This window comes from Amblyomma americanum, chromosome 3 (assembly GCF_052857255.1).
Source record: "Amblyomma americanum isolate KBUSLIRL-KWMA chromosome 3, ASM5285725v1, whole genome shotgun sequence".
Taxonomy (NCBI): Eukaryota; Metazoa; Arthropoda; class Arachnida; order Ixodida; family Ixodidae; genus Amblyomma; species Amblyomma americanum.
This window is the reverse complement of record NC_135499.1, coordinates 216,302,646-216,327,188: the sequence shown is the minus strand read 5'-3', so window position 1 is coordinate 216,327,188 and position 24,543 is coordinate 216,302,646. Positions and strand designations below refer to the sequence as shown.

The 24,543-nt window shown below is 47.3% G+C and overlaps 1 protein-coding gene across 1 annotated transcript in view; it reads right to left on the bottom strand.

The window, feature by feature from the left end:
- LOC144126057 (neurotrimin-like) overlaps positions 1–24,543 on the bottom strand; it is a 274,915-nt gene that overhangs the window by 3,472 nt on the left and 246,900 nt on the right. The window contains exons 3-5 of the mRNA XM_077659961.1: positions 6,122–6,332; positions 2,009–2,220; positions 1,252–1,342 (exon numbers count right to left, since the gene is read on the bottom strand). Coding sequence (XP_077516087.1) covers positions 1,252–1,342; positions 2,009–2,220; positions 6,122–6,332 — 514 coding nt within the window. The remainder of the gene's footprint in view (positions 1–1,251; positions 1,343–2,008; positions 2,221–6,121; positions 6,333–24,543) is intronic.

The window sequence follows — 24,543 nt, the reverse complement described above, 5'->3', positions numbered from 1 at the left end:
CCGGAGGAAAAACCAAAGACTCCGTTGTAGAAAACCATTGTTTTTTATTCTTCTTACAACGAAAAAAAAATGAAAGAGAATGACGATCTGTAAAGTGCACACAACGCTCCCTGTATGACGTCAAACTCTGTGGTCACCAAGTAATTTGCCAGCGAACCAAAGCATTCGATTTACGCCGATATTACTGCGCTGGGATCACGCTATCAGCATTTTCCTGTGTTCTTCCCGTCTGCTCTTTTTCTCACGCTGACGCTCCCTTGTACACGTTTCCTCCCTCTTGACCTGCTACTCACTGACGAGATTAAGATCGACGTGCCAAATATTGGCATTTTGGGCGTTTACATGAGCTTGAGAACATCGAGTATAGTGGACCCGAAATTCAACTGCTGGAATTAGCCTGCCGGACTTATGAAAACATTAGCGAACCGGCTAAATGGCCATCGGGGAGAGATGGGTCATCCCGACACGCTTGGCATGGTGCCGGTAAAGCTGTCGAGTCAGAGAATTGGGTTAGTGGGAGAAGATAGAAGGAATAAGTACCACGTTTGTGCTGGTACCGTGGCGCAATCGGTACTAGCAGCGACGTGCAGCAATATTGGGCGCTGCCTTTGCACGCTGTCAATGCGCTACTGTACGTTAGGCTACGCTGCAGTCGCGCCGGTCATGATTCGCTAAGATTGAGTTGATGTAAACGCGCAGTCGTCGATGTGGGGTGACCATGCTCAGCCCGACGCCTGACTCGGCCCGCTCCTGTCGGGTTCAGGTAGACGAAGCTATTGCTGTGCAACAAAATAGAGGGTTGAGCGGCAGTCAGGGAGGCAGGAGCATTCTAACACCACCCCTGATAAAGATGCGCGCCTTCTATCGCATGGGCTACGAAGGCACATATAATGAATCCCATGTCGCATGCTCTTATCTGCAGATTCGGCTCTCCCGTCTATCTCGCCCCGTGAGTGTGGTTTAGCTCTACGGTATTGCTGTGGCGCTAGACGCCAGATCAGACAGCTTTGTTTAGCGGTCTGACCATCTTGGAAGACTAGCTCCAGTATCAGATCGTGGTAGCCTTCACACGGCTGCTCTCCGAACTCCCCAGTTCCCGAGCTCCCCGACACCCTTAAAAAAAAGGAGCCTGTGAGCGCCAAAACAAAAGAATACCGCACAAACGCGATCACTTATTCGCAGTCTACAAAACTGCTATTTCCTCGTTGTGCTTGTAAGATAAAGAGCCACAAGTCTGTGATCGAGGCTTACCGTTGAGCACGTGCACCGTGATGTTTGCTGGATCCGCGTAGGATGGTATGCACGAGTAATTGCCCGAGTCTCGAGTGGCCGCATCCAGAACCTGGGTAACAAAAGAACGAGCATCAGTGCATGCTCTCATGTTTCATGCATGTAATGAGGTAATTCGCGTGCCCCTAGAAACTGTAAAGCGGGTTTGATGTAAGTTTTGGTGGCCAACTTCGATCGCCTGATGAAACTATCGAATCTACGGAATATTCTTAACTCTACTGGGATGCTGCTTGTGGCACATTCAGGGAAAGCGAACACAAGGACAAAAGCCGGAGGGAAGACGGACGTTCGCGAATACTGCGAAGCACGCTCGAAAATGCAATGAGCTGGCATTGGCCGCTTTTGAGGTCTGCTAGCTACAAACATCGTGGTTTGTAGCTAGCAGACCTCAAAATGGGTTCTGAATGACAGGTAGTTCAGCAGACAAGCAACGAATGCGAGCTGGACATCAGCGCCAGACTTCCATTTTTTTAAGCATTCGTGGTACCCAGGTAATCTTCATTCCAGGTCTAATACACCTGGCGCTAAGTCGCACCGTGCGCTTAAAAGAGTGCACTGCACGTAACCTTAGAAATAGCGTACAGCGTGTGCTGACCGGGCGTATGCTGCCCGCGAGCGTATTCTGGCGGGCAAGTACCAGTAGCAGTCGGTATTCTCCACAAACTTTCAAAAACTGAGGATGCCCGTGTTCGCCGTCTGCCGGGTGATTCCGGCGTACCTGCAGCCTGGACACGGTGGTGGCGGGCCCCCGCTCGGTCACGACGCGGATGCCCTCGCGGCGGCTTGAGTCGTAGTTGATCATCCGGTCGTCGTGGTACCAGAAGACGTACACGGGTGGTGCCCGCGTGTCCGTCACCACGCACGTCAGGTTGATGGTGTTGCCGCTCTGGATGTAGAGGTTGCTACCTTCCGGAATGCGCGCCTTGGCCACTGGTATTGGGGAAGAAAAGAAAAGTATATGGCAAGACCTCCTTTTTGTACATCCGCCCAGAATGCGAAAATTAAGCAAATTGAAAAGAGCTGCTTAGATTCGTCACCGAAAGTAATTTAAAAAAAAAGGATTTGCGTGTACTGAGCCAAGTGTCTCAGAAACATTCAGTTTTGTCTTCTGCATGTGTGTTTTTTACCTTTGCAGATCTTATTCCTCATTGCTGCGGGCATGTCTCGCTGCTCTTGTCTGAAGGATCTCGACATGGTGGTGTACAGTGGTGACGTATCTTTCGGCTCTCAGGCCGCATACTTGCGCACTGAAAACTGGTCCTGTAGGTGATCAGTTTATTACTTAGACTTTAAAACCGCGCGCTGGCATCGTCTCCACTGCTCCCTGACTCACTCACTTTGTCGTACCTGAAGGCTGCCAAGATAGACCAAGCCGTCGAGCTCAATCTCACAGGTTAAGAGAGAATTTTTCTCCTAAAAAGCTTGGTACATCACCACCGCTATTTTACGGCTGTTTCTTATTGGCGCAAAAAGTCTGGACGCTATGTGTGAGCTACTTTTAAACGCACGATGTCGAGAAGCGACGAATGCCATCTTCTCAATCAGAGCTGCAATGTTCTGCGCTGCTCAGCCTACGGAGAAATCGTTCTAGCGTTCACCTGGAAACTAATGGTTGCTGCGTGGGGCGAAACGAAATCGAGACGTCCTTCGAGAAGGCAGGAGTTGTACGGGTATTAATTATCAGGATTTCTTACGTTGCTTTATTCAACACAGCTTGCACATACAGGCAGACCGAGTGGCATCGGACGGATGAGGACTACATGCCCGCACGCATGCGATGGCAGCTGTTGTAAAAGACATGCTAATTTTACACTGCTCAAAACTTGTTCCTTCGCTCGCTAGCTTGTGTGTTGCTGTACTTTTGTCATCGCGGAAAGTGTGAGTGCGGAATGCAGCCCCTCGACTAATCGACGCTGCAAGCTTCCTTCCTACCTTCCTCGTTTCCAGGAGCCGTACGTGGGAAAGAAACGCTTCCTCAGGTCGTTGTAAATTGTGCCCTAGACGGCGTACCTGACTGGCTACCTTGGTCATGCATCTCAGCACGTAGCACTCATTGTACACCTCCGCCGAAGGCCCGCGCCGGGGAGATCGTATCGCGCCCTTCCGTATCATCCTGCATGCCGGCGTCAGGGCCGGGAAGTGGCGTTGGCGTACTAGTGCAGCGATAAGTCGTAGAGGCGCTGCCGGTGTGACAGGACATCAAACACTGGGCTGTTCCAGCAGGCGCCGGGACTCCTCACGCGAAATCGATAATCAAACCAGATACGTGGTCAGTCCAGGCGAGAGTGCGATATTTTACTGCGGCCAAGAATTATTCTTCTCAGTCCCCCACTGACGGTGCATTGAAGTCTGTAAACGAAGAAAATGAGAACTCCAAAAGAAAGCAGAGCCCCTCATTTACTAGAAAATGCGGGACGGAGAGTATTGCAGATAAGGATCATAATGCTTGGCCATTCTGATAAAAACACGAAGAGTGTGAAACACAAGAGGAAGAAGCCAGAATCGTTGGTGAAAAATGAGACTGCACTTCCTGGCTAGCAATCTGCTGTTACCAGTGCTGCCCAAGGTAATCCGGGACTTTCGCGTTTGAGTCGGCGAGCTCCGATGATGAGAAACAAACGGCCGGGAAAGGGGGTTCTTCCTATGCTTTAGGAGTTCGACGCTATCAGGAAAGCGTGGACACGTGATAAACTGCTCCTAACGACCGCTTAAATACCTGGCGCAGCGGATGGAGCAAGATAAGGGTATACTTGCGTCGTTTGAACTTCCTTCTCTGTAGCCTTTATTGTTATTCTTTTTGCCCCGGAAAGTGTTGTGAAAGGCATTCAGCAAAACACGCAAGAAAGCAGGCTGAGCTGCCTTCTCGTTCAGAGTGGGATTCCGGGTGCATGGGAAAGTCACAATGGCGTCCTAAGACAGCTTAGGTGGAGAATAAAAAAAAAGGGAGGAGGTGTCATTAGAGACGCATAAAGGTTTCAACTCTGGTATCGACGAATAGTATGCCTTCAATTGTGCGCGCGCTATAAACTCTGTGTTGCGCTCTCAAAGAGCGTGCGCAGAGGTTCTCGGTTCCATTAGGAAAGGGAGAAGAAAAGAAAAACTGCGAGGGACTTGAGGGAAATAACAAAAACAAGAACCGTAAGTTTTTCGCTATGCCTCGTTTCATGCTCAATAACCTTCTCTTCTTTCACGCCTCACTTCACGTTCCGCGATGAATTCGCAGGAATAAAAGCCACGCGAACAAACAAATAGCAGACAGGCAAACAAAAACGCGCCAGGCGAGTGATCAAATGGCAAGCTCCGAAAGTGCAGTTCCAGTGCCGTAAATCTAATTTGCTGGTCCTTACCGTACGCCGTCTCGCTCGCCTTAGCGCTTATTGAAGTCTCAGGTTTCTTGTTGTTTCCCTTCCAGCATGCACTCCGAAAAATAAGAGAAGGCTCTAAAGTAAAACCCGAAAATGAATAAGAACGAAAAAGGAAAGCTAGAGAGAATAAGAATTTGATTCTACGAGGATGCCTGGAAGCTAGAGTCATTGCAACTAGACGCAACAAAGACCATTTTGAGATTTTCAAGAACCCCTTATTTTCTCCGAAGTGTTCTCTCTTCTTTTTGCGTTCTAACTCATTATGTCTCTCTATCTCACTGATCGTGGTCCTCTGTTTTTCTTCTTTTCAGCAGGTTGCGGGCCAGTGCACTCAAGAGTCCCTTCAGCAATGCCTGGCGGTGGTTCTTGGTGTACTGACTAGACAGGCCTCAGGTAAAGCCCTTTTTTCAGAAATAGAGAGTCCACTGGGTTTTGTTCTACGCCGAGTGTTGTGTATCTTTGTTCTTCGCCAGCGCTTTGAATCTTTCGAGTTTTTGATGAGACCTCCGGAAACCACCGCTGTTGAGCTATGCTGTGAGAGGTAGAACCTCAACACTGCTCGGCTACACAAAGGGTGCACGTAAGCACGGGTGAATATTACGGCGAAGACATTCATTGCCTCCGCTCGTCACATAGCTTTGAAGCTGCAAAGCCATGAATGTGTTTTCTACAATGATACCAATAGCAGGCGTTCCGCAAAGACACTAATATAGTTTGCGCTTCGAGACAGTGAGGCATAGGAATATGCGATGCACATTCTACGATCAGTCACGGGAGTCTCCGATCACGAAGCGTGATTCATTCATTTCTGGAGAGTTGTTTTACTGCTAAATCATTATATGGCTCATCAGTCAACGTCTATTTATCATCCATTTCGTTGAAAAAACCTCGCACCGAGTGCACCTCCTCGGAAGAGTCAAAGGAGGAAAAAGTCTGAGATACTTCAACACTTACCTATCTACCAAAATAATACTGAAATTTAAAAAAGTCCTTGAAAAAGTAAATCTCAAACGCCCTTACGGCACTTTCATCTTGCTTACCTGTTCGACCTATAAATCCTTTTGCTGCCGTGTGTGCACCTCGGGCTCTCCTATGCTGCGGAATAGATTGCAAGCCACCGCGCCTGTTCCCTTTTTTGTTCTCTTTCGCTTGCATCTTTCGGGGTCTATTTGGGAGCGGCAATTCAACAGCATCCTCGTACGACACGTTGAAATGTTTCACTAACGTCTCAGTTACTCCAGATTGGGCACTCACCAGGCTTTGGAGTCGTGACTTACGCATTCAAGAAACAGATGTTCACAACGGGATTGTTTCTGCGTGACTGCGATGAACGTCAAGAAAACCCAGCTCATTCTACTCTTATATGGCAGCTTTAGAAAGCTGCGATCCATGAAGCTCGAAAATTCCGTCGCCCGTCACTAGTGGCATCACAAAAAAAAACAAGGTGTCACGTGGGTCATACTCACCAACCACGGAAAGCGAGATGTTGAGGCTCATCTTGGGCTCGGTGGACACCTGGCATTCGTAGACGCCGGCGTCCCACTTCTGCGTGTAGCGTATCTCCAGCGTCCAGTCCTCGGAGCCTTCCAGGTGGATCGAGTGGAACCGCTGGTCCGAGGTGTACGTGTAAGTGCCCACAGTCAGGATGTGCAGGTCACGCTGGCGGACCCACGACACCTGCGCAACAACGAGTACGGGCAACGGCATTATACATTCTGCACTGCTGTCGTTATCAGGTACCAGTCATTAGGGCATAGAAACAAGACTTAGTAACCATGACTTGATTGGTTACCGCTTACATCATAAACCTTGGACGAGCTCAAGTGGTCAACACAAGTACACCCTACCTTTTTACTGGCACTAAGCGACGTTCCCAAGCCCATCAACGTATGAAATCATTAAGAGGAAATGGAATAAGTAGATGTTTAACAATATCAGTATTTTTGACAAATCGGCGTGAAAAACTGTCAAAACATAAAAGCTGTCAAAACAATAGCAGAGAGTAGTTATGAGTGAAAGGTGCATAACTTGATGCAAGATGCGGTAATACATGATGAAACATGATACCGGCATTGTAGTTAAGCAGCTGACCATGCAGGCCACGCTTTTGTCTCGACAGGAGAATGAATGCCTTTCTCCGCTCTACGCGCATCGAACAAAGTCATAACCATTATATTCGTTCCTAGAATTTAATAGGGCTGTCAAAAGACTTGCTGCTGTCAGGTTTCTATAAATATCGGTTTCTATGATATAATATAAATCTGGCATGTTAGCGCATTTTTAAAGTCAGAAACTGATGGCAGGAAAATGTTATGCGAAATAACTGGCCATAAAACGAGGCAATAAGGAGGTTTCTTGAGAATGCTCGTCACAAACCGCTCAGACAATTTTCATCAGTGTCGACTAAAGCATCGATCTGTACTGTCCGACCAAAGCCAACTCCGGTTCTTTACAGCCAGTGAGGCAGTTTGCGTGCAAAACCTGTTGGAAAAATATATCTTCCTGCTTTTTTTGGATTTTTATCCAGGCTCAAGAGCAATAACACTACAGAGAGCTGAAACAGTCCATCGGCCAATAATCTCAATCATTGAAGAAACTTTCCTGCAGCCAAATGACACATTTATGTGTTGGACTAAGTATTCATAAATATTATGAAAACAATGACCATGTATTTTTTTAGAGGTGAAACGAAACGTGTAGGACTTTTTCTGTTTCGTCCACACACACAGACCCATAAAAAACACGTTGTTTCGCATTGAGCATACCAAAAGTATGTTTAAAGCAAGTTAACAACGCAAAAGGTAAAATGAAAAGCAATATATTACCATGGAGGAGGGCAAAACCTGTGCAAGTCACGTATACTGTATAAACATTGGGTGAAGTAATTTCCCCCAGCCCCCAAGCCCTGTTTGTGCTATAGCCCTGCGTTATATCATCTTGATCTTCTTTTCTTTCTTTTTTTTGTGTGGTCTATGTTGCAGAGGCTGGGATGCGTTCTACTGAACTGAATATGAACCGGATTACTACGGTTAAGCGATTTGTTCTCTATGCCTCAATGTTGCCGCTGCAAGGTTTACGCTGGAAGCCAGAAATACGGCTTTCGTAGTATAGACTCAATAAACAAAACAAAAAATAGGTGCGAGCAATGTGTGCCTTCAACTACTGTTCTCAGGGTAGCAAGGACAATGTTATTGTTTGCGTTGTCCTTACTTTAAGCGGGGCAAAATAGCAGATCAACAAGGGGCAAACCATGTTCGCAGAATAAACATGGGGTCGCAGGAGAGTTTTCAGGGCTTATTCAGCACTGCCCGCTCACGTAACCATTCGAGTTTCAGCAGCATCGCTAACAATATTGAGACTCGATCAATCAACCCAAGCAAACAGCAAGCTTTCCTAACTGCGCGCTTGTCAATACGAACAAGGGGAAAATGCGCACTCAGCAAACACGCGCTGCCTAGCCATTGCTTAAAAGAGCGCTGCTTACATGAACAGGCTTCCATGATTAACTACGATTCATTCCTTGCTATTATTTACGTGCAACACAAATATTAGGAGCGTAAAGTACATAAGATGTACAGGCTGAGAAGTGTGCAACATTGTTTCCAAGCCTTTGATGACGATCTTTTCCCCTTAGCAGTGTGCCCCTCTCGGCTTTCCGGAATATCGCGCCAATTATCGTGAGTGTATGGGTGTATTTCAAATCGCTTTCTTCAGACTCTTGTTCCGGCCGCCCCAAATGCGCAATCCACACTAATGCATACTATATACGGTACCGTTGTGCTCGGCGGCTGAGATGCACGCAACTATCGAGGCGGGTCGAATGAGCAGGCACACTGCGCAGGTCGGCACAGTGCCGAGCACGACACGTTGCGCTGAGGCAAGCGAAAGCTCACAGCGCTGATTTCCCTCTTTCCGTGCACATCTAGGGGCCACGCATGTCAACGTGTGCAGCTCTAAACGAGCGTGTAGGGGCGGGTAACAGCCTGACGAGAGAGAGATATCCAACTCTGCCTCCTCCCTCTCCCCTCCCCTTCTCCCTTCTTCTCCCTAGACTGGGGATGCAAAGCGGTCGTGACGGACTGCTCAGCCTGTAAACGTTGCGGCCGCGGCGGGCAGTTCGCGCTGGGTCGGCATAAAGAGAGCAGCGCGCGTGACAGCGTTGGCGCGGGAAAGCACTCATTAGGACTCGTTTCATTCGCCGGGTCGCTTCAGCTCCGGCGACAGCAGCGCCGGAGGGTGGGGGGAGAGCGCCTGAAATCTGCCAGAATCTGCCCACGACGCAGTTCCGCACGTGTGTATGCCGCAAGGCTGCGCTTCCCGCGATGCTGGCGGGAAAGCATTTACGTCCACAACGCTCGGGCGCCGTGCGTGCGGTCGCCCGTGTGCGCACAGCCGTCGCAGTCGTTATGCAGCGTTGACAGTACGCGTCGCTTGAGCGATGACTGCCATGGCCGCCTACTTTGTCCCATGCGCGGGGACCAAAGCAGGGGGACGGCGGAAAGGAGCTTCCGATGGAAAGAACCGCGAGTTTAACTCCCCAAATAAGCTCCCTCACTCCCCGTTACTTTCTGGTGTACCCGTCGTTAGAGCATATTCGCGCTGCTTGTAATGCGCTTTAAAGGGCTCGCGTACTGTCAGGGCGAACCGCATGTCCTGACGTTGGTCAGCCTTCACCCTCGTATGCATACGGGTAGCATTGTTTTGCCCTATGCAGTCTCGCTTGAGAGCCGTGTAGTGAAGATTGTCTATATTCTTAAGTTACTTCTGGTTAACATGGCAATTTGCACTATTTTCATCCAATTTTTCTTTGTCTTTTGCAGGGAGCGCAATTTCCTCTTATGAAAGACACTGGATACTTTTGAGGGACTTTGGCTGGAAGAGAGCGACGCCGGCTACTGCTCCGGTGAGCTCGCGTTCTACGACATCGCATCGTGGACTTCCTGCCGTGCCTGAGCCCCTTCCGGGGAGTCAACAGAGGACGCTACCACCTGCTACGGCCCTATGCAATCTCGGTTGAGAGCCGTGTAGTGAAGATTGTCTATATTCTTAAGTTACCTCTGGTTAACATGGCAATATGCACTATTTTCATTCAATTTTTCTTTGCCTTTTGCAGGGAGCGCAATTTCCTCTTATGAATGACACTGGATACATTTGAGGGACTTTGGCTGGAAGAGAGCGACGCCGGCTACTGCTCCGGTGAGCTCGCGTTCTACGACATCGCATCGTGGACTTCCTGCCGTGCCTGAGCCCCTTCCGGGGAGTCAACAGAGGACGCTACCACCTGCTACGGCCCTATGCAATCTCGGTTGAGAGCCGTGTTGTGAAGATTGTCTATATTCTTAAGTTACTTCTGGTTAACATGGCAATTTGCACTATTTTCATTCAATTTTTCTTTGTCTTTTGCAGGCAGCGCAATTTCCTCTTATGAATGACACTGGATACATTTGAGGGACTTTGGCTGGAAGAGAGCGATGCCGGCTACTGCTCCGGTGAGCTCACGTTCTACGACATCGCATCGTGGACTCCCTGCCGTGCCTGAGCCCCTTCCGGGGAGTCAACCGAGGACGCTACCACCTGCTACGGCCCTTTGCAATCTCGGTTGAGAGCCGTGTAGTGAAGATTGTCTATATTCTTAAGTTACTTCTGGTTAACATGGCAATTTGCACTATTTTCATTCAATTTTTCTTCGTCTTTTGCAGGGAGCGCAATTTCCTCTTATGAATGACACTGGATACATTTGAGGGACTTTGGCTGGAAGAGAGCGACGCAGGCTACTGCTCCGGTGAGCTCGCGTTCTACGACATCGCATCGTGGACTTCCTGCCGTGCCTGAGCCCCTTCCGGGGAGTCAACAGACGACGCTACCACCTGCTACGGCCCTATGCAATCTCGGTTGAGAGCCGTGTAGTGAAGATTGTCTATATTCTTAAGTTACTTCTGGTTAACATGGCAATTTGCACTATTTTCATTCAATTTTTCTTTGTCTTTTGCAGAGAGCGCAATTTCCTCTTATGAATGACAGTGGATAGATTTGAGGGGATAACCCTTTTTTTTCGGAGTAAGGGAAAAAGCTACCCACAAGGAAAATGTGCATGATTCGGAACACAGTAAGCTCCGTTTTAGCTAAAACAATACCCGATCCTATGCGCCTGTCACACCTATACGCACCGAATCTGCTTTGCAATATAAGAAGCGCTTCATTGCGGTGAAGTTAGTCGATACACCATCTCAGTACATTGCACTGGACCAAGACAAGCGGTCTTTCACACGGATCTTTTTAAGGGACTGCAACATTATGAATGGGTCGTCTTTCGGTGTGTGAAGCCGCCCGGATATGGTGTTGAATGAGGCTTATATTTTAAATATGTAGCTATAAAATTCGTGCATAAAATATGAAAAAAGTCAGGAAGCAAGGTCTATAACCTAGTACGCTTATGTGCAAGGCAGCAAGACAGCGGTTGACATTCAGCACTAGATGCGAGGTGTGCATAAGTTTTATACCTCTCTGTAGAGCACGGTTGCTTCTACTGAACATTGTATTGTGCAGTCACCCCGGGGAAACATCATCACAAATGGCTGACTAGAGTCTCTTTTTTTTTGCAAGAAATGTCGACATGAAGCAGTCCTTTATGCCACGAACGATGCATCATAAGAAAAGTGGGAAAGAGGGTCAATTCGGCTGAGTTTGAGGTCACAAGGTGGTGTGTTAGTGGTCTCCGTGCAGTGGTAGTGAAGCAAGATCTCACTGGACGTGCTCCACTTGATAATTAGCATTGACAGGCGAATGAATAACTTTTGCATGCAGAATGAATGCTTCATCAGTGATTAACTCTATGAAACCGCCGCGATAGAGCATAACTTTTTTCTGCACGCATCGCGTAAAGGGCGCAATCTCTGCCAGGTCCAACCTGAAGCCATGGTTTCACCCTGCCACATTACCTCAGCTCAACTTGGAAGCAGATTCATAGCCGTGACGTTGCACTTCCATCACTTTGAATGGTTGTATGAATAAGGCCGCTTTTCTGGGATTGAACAGATTAAAAACAATCAAAACTTTTTAGACTCACTGATAAAAGACACTTTTCTATATTTGATTTATTCCTAGTTCTTCTAGAATTTTTTGTTGCTTCATATTTCGTTTACTAGTTTTGAGCAGTTTACAAACCACTCACGCTCAAGTCAAAAATTCTGCCAACAAATTCTGCCAACGTCTTCATTCTCCAATAACAAACAAACGAGGAATAGCCGAAGTGAGTGATTCACAAAGACAAACTTTTCCGAGCACGTACCACGCCTTGAAAACCGTGTGCTCGATGGCCGCTGCGCTAGCGGGGCGGTTGTCTCTCGCCCGGTCTCCGTCACGTCCGTCATGCGCGGATGCTATCGCAATAAACGCGTCGCCTAGGGCGCGCGAGGCGCGTTCGACCCGTTTGCCATCGCAGTGTAGGTTTAATTACGGCACATGTCGTGAACTACTCGTCCTGAGCTCAACGGTCAGCGTCCACTCGCCTAGCACATTCATAGGTTTTATTAATTACAGCAGGTGAGCTGCCACCTGCATCAGTGTCAGGACAATTTGTTTATGGTAATTCAGAGCACAGACGCGGATAGATGAAGCAGGAATGAGACACCAAAGCCACCTCGCAATTTGGGTGCGAGGCCTCTGACTGTCCTGCGCACTTCTCGGCTTATACAAGGTAGGTGTTTGACAGAGGGCAGCTCACAAGCGCTAGTTCGCATCGAGTTGGAGTGTGACCCGGTGCTACTGAAAACGGCGCTCGGCCTTCTGAATGCACTACCACGATCACATGTAACGTGAGCATGGCAAAAGAATTAAGCTGGAGAAAACGGAACTATTTTGGTATATGGACTCTAAACAAATGCTTATGAGTCAATAGTCCCATTACTTAACCACGGTCGACAAGTTCGTATACACGTGTATATTTGCTTTGTTTTCCGCTTCTCCACAGTCGCGCATTCTGAAGGGTTTGGCCTGGTTTCAAGCGGGTACCTGCAGTGCTGTCAGGAGCCGAAGGAAGGAACCAGGAGAGGATAAACAGAATGCGGCGGACAAAACACAAAAATGGTAAATGTCGCCCTTCGTGGAGGAACAACCAGGACGGGAACATTCCGCTGAAAGTTCATAGCGACAGCCTTCGATCGACCGCCGTTCTAGTTGCCTCTGGCGAAACAGCAGTCGTAAAAAAAAAGCATCGGGAGTTTATCCCGTGTGTGCTGAACGAGAGTATGGGCTGCGCTATCCTCGCATGTGTCCTTTTGTGTAGGTTTCAGTAGCGTCGACAAGCGCCGCCATCGAGCAGATAGGAGAACGCAAGAGTGGTCGGACACGGGCTTTATGGAACCAAATCCGGCAAGAAAAGTCGGCACCCGCGCGAGAGATAGCTATCTCACCTAGCCACCACTTAAGTGTATGCGCCTAATGCTCCAAGCTTCAAATGGCACTTGACGACATACCTTTCCTAACGGCAACCAAAGCCTGTAATCATGAAACGTCACGCAAAATACCATTTGTAAGATTATGCAGCAACGCCTCGGAGTAGCTTTCAAAGGTAGTCGGTGAACAGTAGTCAGCTACGCTGAACTTGGCGCCTTGTCAACACCGCACTTCTTCCAAGAGCGCGAAGCAACCGAGCTAGGCTCATCAGCGTTCAAAGAGCTTGAAATAAAGCAACCGTATCTCAGCGACGTTTATTGTCTCTGGCGCAGCACGTCGATGACGCAATCAAAACCGCAGGATGGCTTTCTTCGAAGTATTCTACTGAAGCTAAACCTAGAGAGAGCGAGGCGAGTTTTCGATATCTCGTTGCAACGTGCACACCGGTGTATTGAACAAATATGAGTGATGGGGAAAAGATCAGCATAAAGCTACGTTTTTGAAACAAGCCTCTCTATCCCTTGAAAGTATAGACTTCCACAGCGCATGGAATTGCGCCGCAATTTCTATATAACGAAAGAGTGTTACCTTCGCGTGCGACCTGCGACGCCTCATCATCAAAGCGTAAGCGGCGAGGCGAGGCTTTCCGGTGGCCCGATTCGGTGGAGCCCCAAAGCGGAGCTCTCCTCCCACCCCTTACCTCTCGCGCCTTTCACTTGGACGCTTTGGCAGAGCAGAGTCTCCGGATAATTGACGAGCCTCTCTCTGCATCGCCTCCAGAAAGAAAAGAAGAGGGAGAGAAGGTGTTGCAGTAGAGGATTCTAGTGTCTTTATGGTTTGCTGAAATGCTCTCCTTCCTTCTCCTCTCTCTGCAGCCGCACAGGAGAAGCTGAGGATCATTTCTGTCGACCAGAGACGCCCGCCAGCAGCCAATCGCGTAATGGAGCCCGAATGGCTTTGGGAGCCAGCCTACCGAAATTCACCCGCCGCCCGCCACCTCCTCGGCACTTAGGTAACTCGTTAGTCCACAGGTAAACAGTCAAGCAAGATTGCAAGCGGGTCAACAAAGGACGTCCAGGCGACGCCTCTCCGCAAAGCTTCCTCTCGCGCGCCTCTCGAGTCTTGCGCGGGATGTCCGTGGACCCTTATCTGGCCCCTGCACCACGCGGTTCTCACCTCGATCGTTTATCATAAATTAGCGCGGCTTTTCAGGGTGTGCGGACGTAGTGAAGGCGAATGTCTGGCTTTTCACATAAGCCAGCGCGGATATGTTTGCTTTCTTCATTTTGTTCTCGCATATTTTGTTCACTGATAGCGTGAAACTTGAAATATCGCTTTATTCTAATCCCTGCATACACTAAAGCTGCGAAGCATCGCTTAAAAGATTGAAGCAAAAATTCAAGCAACAGCTTTTTCTGCGATTAACCGCGAAGGGAGGGATGCGCATGTGTAGGCAGATTAATGGCGAGTCCCTAATACTTTTTTTTTTGTGGTGCAGAGAAGTATTCGTTCTCCTCGTGGTAAAACATGCGAAACAAGAAATGAGACTACGTGATTACTAAATACACCAAATAAGCAAATATATAGACATATGCTAACAAATTATACTTCCACTGCGCACGGACCATGAACAAAACAAAGTACAGCAAAATGCACATTTGTCCGTTTGGTTAGGATTAAAGCAATACAAAGAAAGTTCTCAGGAAATGTGGAGGCTTTGATTTACGAGCTGAATTGTTATTGTGATTTTTAATTCCTAAGTGGTTTGGGAACATCCAGCTACTGATGTTTGATGTGCGTTATCACCTTGATGAAACGAATACATGCGTATACTCCGTGCAAACTATTAGGTCTCAAGCTTTTGACTAATTACACTGGACGTGAGGTAAACATTAGCGATAATTATCTAAAGATGTCCGCCTTGTACGCAATCATTTGTTTTGTTTCTGCTGTGGCGAAGGAGACCCAGGGCACACCATCTAACACAGGTCGTATGCGGATAATGACGTTTTCAGCTTGGATCAATAACGCAACAATGGGGCAAACAGACTCCCTCAAGGCAAAAGCGTGGGCTGGGTCTAACAAGTCGAGAACTTTCGGCCTCACTTCTTTCACTTCGTCCTCGAAACACAATCGCATCAGAGAGTCCGAACATGTAAAGAGAAACAAAGGACAAAAGCCAGAGCAAGATGAACGCCGGGGAACGGCAGAAATATTTCATGCTCCAAACGAGCACCGAAGCCATGGTTGTGCAAGAGCAACAGAGCACAGAAGATCGCTACACATCTCTCGAACGGCTTCTTCCTCGGGGCTGAGTTGCTGCCGTCGTAGAGGAGTGCTTCCCGGGGCGTCCCGCGTTGCCGCGCCGATCGTCTCAACTCTCGATTTCGTTGCCATCGCTTCTGTTCGTTTGCGTTTTGCTTTCACCCCCCCCCCCCCCCCCCAATCCACCCCGCTCCCCGTCTTCCTGCCTCCTGTCCCACTTCGATCTTCGAGCACTGTACTCCGGGCTTATCTGTGCAGGCTCTTTCCCACCCGCGGCTTTTGCTTCCTTTTGTTTTCGGTGATCACTGCAGGCGCCTTCTGCTCCGGCTCATAGCCATCTCCCATGGGACGTAAGTGCGACAACGGAGCGGAAGTACTTCGAAAGTGAGTCCGACACCGTAAACAGATTCTAGCACCGGCACTGAACATCTACTCTCATCAACATCTCATCTGCTCCTAATCTCTTTTTATCCAGTCTGGAAGCTACCCTGGATTCTTAGAGATGTCTCGCGAAAATGTCACTAATGGCAAAAATCAAATTGGGCAGTAGAATGTGCAGGCTACTAGGTGTCAAGATAAATGCGTCGTCTTGCTACATTTAAGAGTTAGCTTCGCTTTTGCTTAAGTTTACTTCTGCCAATCAAATTGCCGCGGGCTATCACATGCAGGTTTGCATCGTCAAAGTCTACTCTGAATGGGCTCCATTTGAACTGAAACGAAACGCGCCTATGCTTGCCGCTGCAAAGTGAGCAACACGATATCAAGTTGTTCAGGATTGCTGAAGCAATTATAGCTAATACAGCTCATAGACAACCGTGAAATAATCGAGAAAACAAACCTTACAGCAGTGCAAAAGCAGAGGAATAACAAACAGAGAGTAATGATGTTGAAACACGAGAGGACCGACTTTCTAAGCTGAACACGCCAGGAAAAAACACCAATATTTGATCGAAGCGAGTGGGATGTGGCGACACAGTTACATTATGAACGCAGAGGTAATGGTGTGCAAACGGAAATGGCGAGAAAGCCAAGCAAAAAAAAATAGAAACTTTTAGGTATCAAGTTTAGCGGTGAAAATGAAAGTTTCATTCCTAATTTCTCGTTTCTATTTACTCAAGCTACGCCGATCCGTGCCCCCTTCATCTTCCCTCACTAACTTTCTCTTTTTGTAATACGTGTACACCCACAACCATAACCAGTTCTCAGGATAATATTTCACATATTCTAAGGATATTGCGAGTGTGAAGCGTAATGTTAAAAAAAGTACGATACTGCCGCAATGCGAACCCACATGCTTCTCGGTGCGCTAAGTGACGTCTTTATTTTCAGTGCGCAAATCGCGCTTCCCACGCCTACTAATCACCAATGCCTGATAGGCAGTGTTTGTGCGCTCACGTTTCCAAAAAAACATCCATCAGTTCCGACGGTAAGTGCAAGAGTGCGCCGACCTCCCCATAAGGACTCGTTCCCACCACACTATATACGTTAGCCTTCCTTACCCTGCACGCTGACTGCGCAGCGGCGCCGGGGGCCTGCACACATCTCGGGGACGATGCTTTCGTCAGCCAGGTCCGATTGCTGCGGCGTAAGCGACCGTGAACGACCCGCCATGGCTTTCTTTCCCTGACAGGGGATCCTCCTCTGCTTTGTTGCCCCTAGCCTCGATGATGCCCTCTGGCGGCCATCTCGTCTCCCCGCATCAGCGAAAGAGAAAAGAGCGAGATCTTTATGCGCGCTCCGTTGGACACGGACAAAGAGCTCGATGACGATTAATAAAGAAGTTGACGTTTTTCTTCGTGATGTATCACGTTGCGATGCTCACCCTCCCCGGCCTGCCCCGCATGACGGCAGACTTATTTTTCGCACAGTCTTCTGCTCCCGGTCTGCAGGGTGCAGGGCTAAAGGTCACGTGACTTGGGACCGGTCCCCAGTTCGTCTTCCGGCCGCCCTTAGCCATTAGAGCTAGGCACGAAACAGACTGCCGGCTCTCACACTGCGCAGCGACTGAGTCACTGAAATGGACACTGATTCACAGCCATTTCCTGGCTGCGCCGATACTATGGTCCCTGCCGATACAAACCGGATGTCGGGGGAAAACGTCGCGTCTGCTGCATGTGCGGAGAATCACACGAGGTCGGGAAACGCCTACCTCATTTACGCAGGTCAGAGCAGAGTTCCTTCATTTTTTTTTTGAAAGCTGCACTCAGGATTTATGCGGTTGCGCTCAGAACGTCAGCAGCCTAAATATTTTTTTTATGAAGCGGCTGAGAAATATTAGTGCGCATTAGAGAATCATTGATCGCGTCGCGTGACAGCTTATGGCTCGTTCTTGGGTGGAGGATTTGATTAATTTATTCGCTTTGATGAAACTGTGAGCGTTGTCAATATTTATCACCGGCTTTTCACGTCAGAGTAAAGAGCTAGATGACCAGGTAATAAAATGTACGGCACGAATCTAAATGCCAGCTTTAAAATCACTTGGACTTGACACGGAGTCGCGCTTAGACTAATTGCTGCCCAGGCGAGTGAAATGGATAATAGCGACGATGTCACTGCGCTAATCTCACTTTATGAGTGCACACTCACCAGGACCCTCGTAGGCCACGCCCACCTGCATCACGTCACCAAAATAAGGCAAAGTTTCGAGAGTGACAGCTGTCTCGTCTATGTGCGTCAGACTCACTGGCGAACAGGTGAAAGCAACTCTTCTGGATTTTGACGTATTAAGACGCCGACTTGGAAGGTGACATCAATGCTCATTCTGTTTACTCTCCATACAGGTACGCGCAAAACAAAGCATTTCGCTGATACTATCTGCAATACGACGCAAAAAGAGACCGTGTGGACATCTCATCGAACTGTACAAGAAGGAAAAGAATAATTGAAACAAATACGGCACAGCTGAACAAGAACAGCACAAATTAAAATTATACAAAAATACACTTATAAACAGCTTCTGTAAATGAAATATTCATTTGCTTTCTCTGTCAGATCTGAAAATCTTGCGCGCTTTTACCCCTCCTAGCTGGTTCCATTCATAACCTGCAATGATTAATATTCGGTATGTGAAGTTTAACGTCCCGAAGCTGCATGCGAGCCATGAGAGGCGCCGTGGTGCAGATCTGTGGACATAATTTCGACCAAATTTGGACCTTTAATATGCACTGGCATCGCACAACACGCAGAGCATGTATGTTCCTGCTTTCCACATCTCTTGATATGCAATCGCTGCGGCAGGTATCTGATCCCGAGATGAAAAATCCAAACAGACATCGTGCCGGACGACGATATGCATTGAAAAATATTGATAGAGCTACAGCGATTCTTACCTTGTTGCAATGCAGTGTAGGTCACTGAGTGTTCCTGAGCATTAAACGTCCCCTCATTTTTAAACACGCGGGAAACACGCGAACGTAAACACGCGGGAGAAGAAAGTAAATTGCGCGAAACCGTTTGTACACCAACACTGTGCTGGAATCTTGATCTTGTTCTAAAGCTGACCGAGATTGTGCCGGTAGCAACGAGCGCCGCGACCAATTATGAATGAAAGTGGAGGAGGGTTTTTCTCTAAGAATTTCTGACAGCGTTGCTCTTGCTTTTCGAATTAAAGTGCGCTAAAGAGACATCTGAACTCGTCTTTTTACCGCGAGAACTCTACCTACAAGTTCCGGGCGTTCTAAAAACTCCGAATTATTGTCCTGCGCGGCCAGTTGCCCTAATAAAATCGGATTAAACGTCCCGGCTCCCGCCTTTTTTTGAACTGAGCGCGGTAGGTAGGCGGAGTCAACCAACGCGTGGAGTGCCTTACAGCCAGTCCAGTGGCGGCTTCGCTTTCGCTTTTATTTTGTTTTTTAAGCTTCTGTGAATAAAAAGTTTCAGTCACAGACATTATAGTCACAAATCAGGCCCACGGAAATAGAAATACACGTGGACTGTTTGATTTACGTAACACTCCGCCGATAGCCGAGCGGCAAGCCGCCACGGGACTGGCTGACGCGTTGGTTACTCCTCCTACCTACCGCGTTGCGCTAAAAAAAAGAAGCGGGAGCCGGGATGTTTAATCTGATTTAATTAAGGAAATCGGCGACACAGGAAAATAATTCGAAGTTTCTAAGGATGCCCCGAATGTGTAGATAGAGTTCCCATGGTAAAAATACGGTTCAGATTCTTCTTTAGTCCACCTTTAAGTAGTGGAATAAAAAAAAAAACTATTTCACTCACTTGAAAGCGTGCAATGGCTTTTTTTTTTAAAGAACACATCGTTTTCCGATAGGGCAGCCCCCAACAGCGATATACTGGTACATTTTTCGTTATAACCCTTTCCCGAAGAATTCCTGGACAGGAAGAATTTCGCGCCATTGCCTGTCATGGGTTATTTATAAGAAAGTGATGGCCTCGCGTGAAAAACAGACATTAGAAAAGTTCGTTAAAATGAAACATGTTTCATTTCTATCGCTTATAAAAGGGTTGAAGCGCAAAACCCTGTTGAAAAGAACTCCTAATATGCTGAAGTACCCCGTATCTGCCAATTGCCACTGCACCACAGAAACAGAGTTGGCGAGGTGACCATAACATAGCTCTGCATTTTCAGTTCAGAGTGACAGCGTTCTGTGGAGCCGCTGGAATGGTATTCACTGCATTTATACCAGGTGGTGTCGTGTAAATTTGGGGCAAGTTAATACGCACAGTCGAGAACGACAGTTCCTGCAATATTGCGCGGTAAACTAAAAGTTTCGGTCCCCGACAGAACACTGCTGAGGTCTGATTATGCTGATGTATAGCGGTTATTCCGAATTATGACTCAGAACATGGCAAGCGAACTGCGCATAAAGAAACCTTCCTTCGCAGAATGTGTCCGCAGCTGAAGACTGCAACAACAAGTACGGGACCCGAGCTTCCTTCATTGGGCACAAGCCGCACGTAACGCCGCGCAGCACCTTCGGCGCACGAGTCATTATTATCCCGACGGGAGCCATCACTCAAGTCAGTCGAATGGCACCGCTGGCCGCCATAGGCACGGGCGCAGCAGCATAGTAATCCGGCTAATTGCGCGTCTGCTTTTTGCCTGCGATTATCTTAGCGATTATCGACATAAAACACCCAGCTGCAACAATCGCGTGACAAGCTTAAACAAATGAGAACAAATAAACCAAAGAAGAATGGCGGCGAAAAAATAAATCGTTGCAATGCATGAGGCAGATTTCAAGTCGGGCCCACACGGATGTATGAGGGGCTATGACGGAGGATCAGCACTGAAGAATAAGGAAACTGAAGCGGTGAGCAAGATAGGATAAATGAGGAAGTATGCAGAATGTATACGAGTCTAGGCTGATAAAGATTGATTAGATGGAAAACTTGTGCAGCACTCAGGAGCGTGCTGCGGAGGGCAGCCGTCATTTAACGGTGTGTGCGTGCAGACAGAGCTTGGGATCACGTTAGCCTTGGGGGAAAAATACCCTGTTGGGAAAACGGTGCTAAGTAGCGCGCGTGGCATTCGTTGCGAGCCAAAACGAAGAAATGCTGTTCGTCCGAGCAACTGGAGATTTAATCACATGACATACGCGCCTTTCCGCTGACGAAGCGAAGCCAAAACTGGAACAGCATATAACAAAAAAAAACCTATAAAAAGTGCAAAAAAGCTGGATAAGGCAGCGCGAACACATTGTTATGTAAGAAGAGGAACAGGAATACAAAATTAAGTTGCTTTCTCCTAACGCGGCCGGTTTATTGCGTAAGGAGAACGCAGAGTGGTTAAGGCGTACCCCAATTTGTTAATTTATTTTCGGCGGTAGAAGAATATTATTGGTTTCCTGAAGCACGAGAGAGGAAGCACTGAGATGACTCTCTGACTATCACGGAAACAACCGCAATTTCTCTCTCCTGCGCAATATAAAAACTGGAATTTTACTTCCACACATTTGTCGTGTGAACTGCTAACATAGAGCTTTCAGCGAGCTTTCTTTTTGCCGACGTTCAGAGTCGACATCGCTACAATGCCTAAGTGAATTCTTTGACGTGACTCGCCAAATTTCGGTAAACTTTTTAAGGTGAAGTTCTTATCGCAACGTTTAGTATCTGTGATTTCTTCGTCGTTCGTATATCTCGCAATACAATTCAACACCGGAAGAGAATGTAGAACCTTCATTGTACCACGGTGATGAAAGTATAGCTAGAAAAGGCATCGCTGTTGCTGCCCTGTTTTCAGGACATCCAATACCATTTTTTGCAACATGTCTTTTCTACATCGCGTAGCTGACGCAAGCAAATGTCTGCAGCGCTGTAGTTTACGCAGTAAAGCGTAAGAAATATGTCAGTTTACCTGTGCACACAAGGCTATGCTCGCTGGTTTCCTTGTGCGCTGTTGGGGTTAGCGGGACACCATTTCAAAACTGTTCAGGGGAAGTTTTTTTTTATCTCTTTCATTCAAGTCGTCGGCTTGTTTGCCCTATCAGCTGGCTCAAGAATTGCACAAGACGTCGCAGAGGTGTCTCCAAGAGGGTCTCTTTGTTGACGCGATGCCGCTTTCTCCCCAAAATTTATACTCGCCTTGACAACACCCCTGCGACAATATCAGAGTCAAAGCAAAGGATAGACGCTTTCATGCTCCGAGAGAACGGACCGGTACAAATGTAAGACAGCTAGAATCTCGTAATAAAGTGAGACCGTGGCTTCAGAATGGAAGAAGCGCGCCCCCGTGAAGAGATTGCAAATAGTCCCGTGTGGCAAGATTACGAATTGCCGTGGGTCTGTAACGCAATAAAGGGCGACTCTACGGCTTCTGCGCTCCTTTGAATAGATGGGGTGAATCGTTCTGCGAGACTGCGCTATATTTCAAGTAAATAAAAAGAGGGCAGGTGAACGGAACTCTATAGTTACGAAGGCGTAAAATAAAAAAATGACACAAGCAGAAGAAGAAACACGCTTCGATCGATCAAAGATCTAGAAAAAGTAGGTACTGCGTCAAAAACAGAACCGTGCACAGCCGGTCTACGTCTAGAGAAAGCTTTCTCGGAGATGAAACTCGCTGAGGGTTGAGGTGCCTACCACCCACTCCGACGTGTTCTCGTTTTCCCCTCCGAGTGGTGCGTTTTTTGGCTCGTTTTTATTTATTATTGTTACTTGTCTTCTGTTTATGATGATGTTGCGTATTTGTGTTGCAATCTTTTATATCAGGCCCACACGAGACGTTTGGTTTTTCAGACCGGAACGTACCTCTAATTACCCTTTCGACATTTTCGGACGGCAAAAGAGAACGCTGCCAGCTCATCGGGATTATTTTCTTATATTGCGGAACATGATTATGATCATGAAAGACAGTATTTCTACAGATATGCCTTCCGCTCTTCTCCATCAAAGAGCGTCGCCCAAGCTCTGAAATCCACGCAAGTAGAAATGTCAGAGAAATAAATCTCGAAGAATGAAATAAAAAATGCGATGGCAGAAACCGTCACTGCTATGCTGGCGCAAGCGTAATATGTGTCGTCCCACGCTACTGATACAAAACTCTTGTAATAGAAGTTCCTTTCGTCCCGTCCGTATATTGGCAAGGTGATGTCTGTGCGGACAAATGAAATACATCCCGGCGATAGAGGAGAATATTGTGTCGGATCTTTGCGCTCCTCTGACATTTCGGCATAACCCAACCCTTGAAATCCCCCCCCACCTTCCCCGTACACACACACTTTTTAGTTCTCGGAAATGTAGGGAAAAGAAAATCCTTTTTTGCTCGTTTTTGCTCCGGTTATTCGCTGCGATCGCGACAGATGAGAAGTGACGTCATCAAAAGCATTCGGGCCACTATCAGCGACAGACCCTTCTTGCACCGATAAATTGCGGAAAAACTGTAAGATATGAACTTTATATTCTCGCTATTCCTAAAGACGGGAGTAGAGAGGGAACCAATATGAAAGAAATTTATTGAAATACTATAGTACTTTGAAGGAAGACACAAAGATAAATACACTAAGATTTTTTTTAAATGCCTGTGCCATCATTTATTTTGAGCTAATCACAGCAGCTGCCTATGATGTTAAGACTTGTGTCTTGCAGGTGCCCCGCGTTTGACGTTGCCACGACCGATACGCAAGCAGCGAAGGTGTTTTATAGGCTTGTTTTATCTGTATGAATGCTTAAAGTTAGTGCATCCGAACAGAGGAATGAGATAGCCTTTGTGCCCACAGTCGAAAGTTGCCAACATTAGAGACGCTTATTCACCTATATTTCAACGAGTTCACGAAAGAACAGAAAATCCCTCCTGAAGGCGTTCAGGTACAAAAATGAAAAGACCATGATCTGCCCGCTGTTAGGAACTTCGGCATAATAAGCAGGTAAATGATAAGCGGTTTCAAGTGCATGTACACAGCATTTCATAAACAGGTGGAGACATAATTCATGCCGGAAAGAATTAGGTTTGAAAAGCATACTTTCTTTATCATTTCAGCTCTCTCTAATGTTCATAGCATTGACGCGACTCCATTTTGTTGCTTCAGTGCGTCGTTGATTAAGGCGTAACATATCACGGACACTTCATTTTTTGTAGTTGCTCAACAAGAAACAAATGAAGTCAACCAACAAGCGCTCTGAGATAGTCGCGGCTGGAGAGACCCTGAAAAGCGATAACTAAAAATTACCTTCGTAAAACAACCCGAACACCTAATTGCCAAATGCCATAAAAGAACTGTAAGCATATATTTCCACCTGAAATAGCGGAAGTTTCTCAAGCGTGCAATTGGCCGTAGCAGGAGCTCTTACTCTAAAGAGTCTCCACAATCTTTGTCACATCTGTGTTATAGCTCTTTCTTTCCAAGAATATTTTGCATTTTTCAAGGTCACAAGAATAGGATAAATGTACTCCTGAAAAGTGCTGTGCACCGGCGAAAACTTTTCAATTCTCTTCTCCTTGTCCATTTACAACGTTTTTTTTTGTTCTGCCCGGCTGCTATTGTCCATTTTTTTTTTTTGCAGACTAGCCTGTACACAATTTTGTCGACAAAAATCGAATCCATATTTTTTTTGTTTTCAACTCTGCACACATAACTGAGTGCACCGTGAGTAATTTGTTTCATCAATATCAAACGCATGTATTGCGTCATCTATGCGAATGTATGCAATACAGGTAATTCCCTGCTTCCGGAATTTTACCTGACCAAGTTAAGAACAAAGCCGCAGTGTGGCGCACCAAGCACTCAACCTCTCCTCGGCCGCAACGACGAAATGGGGCGCTTTGAAG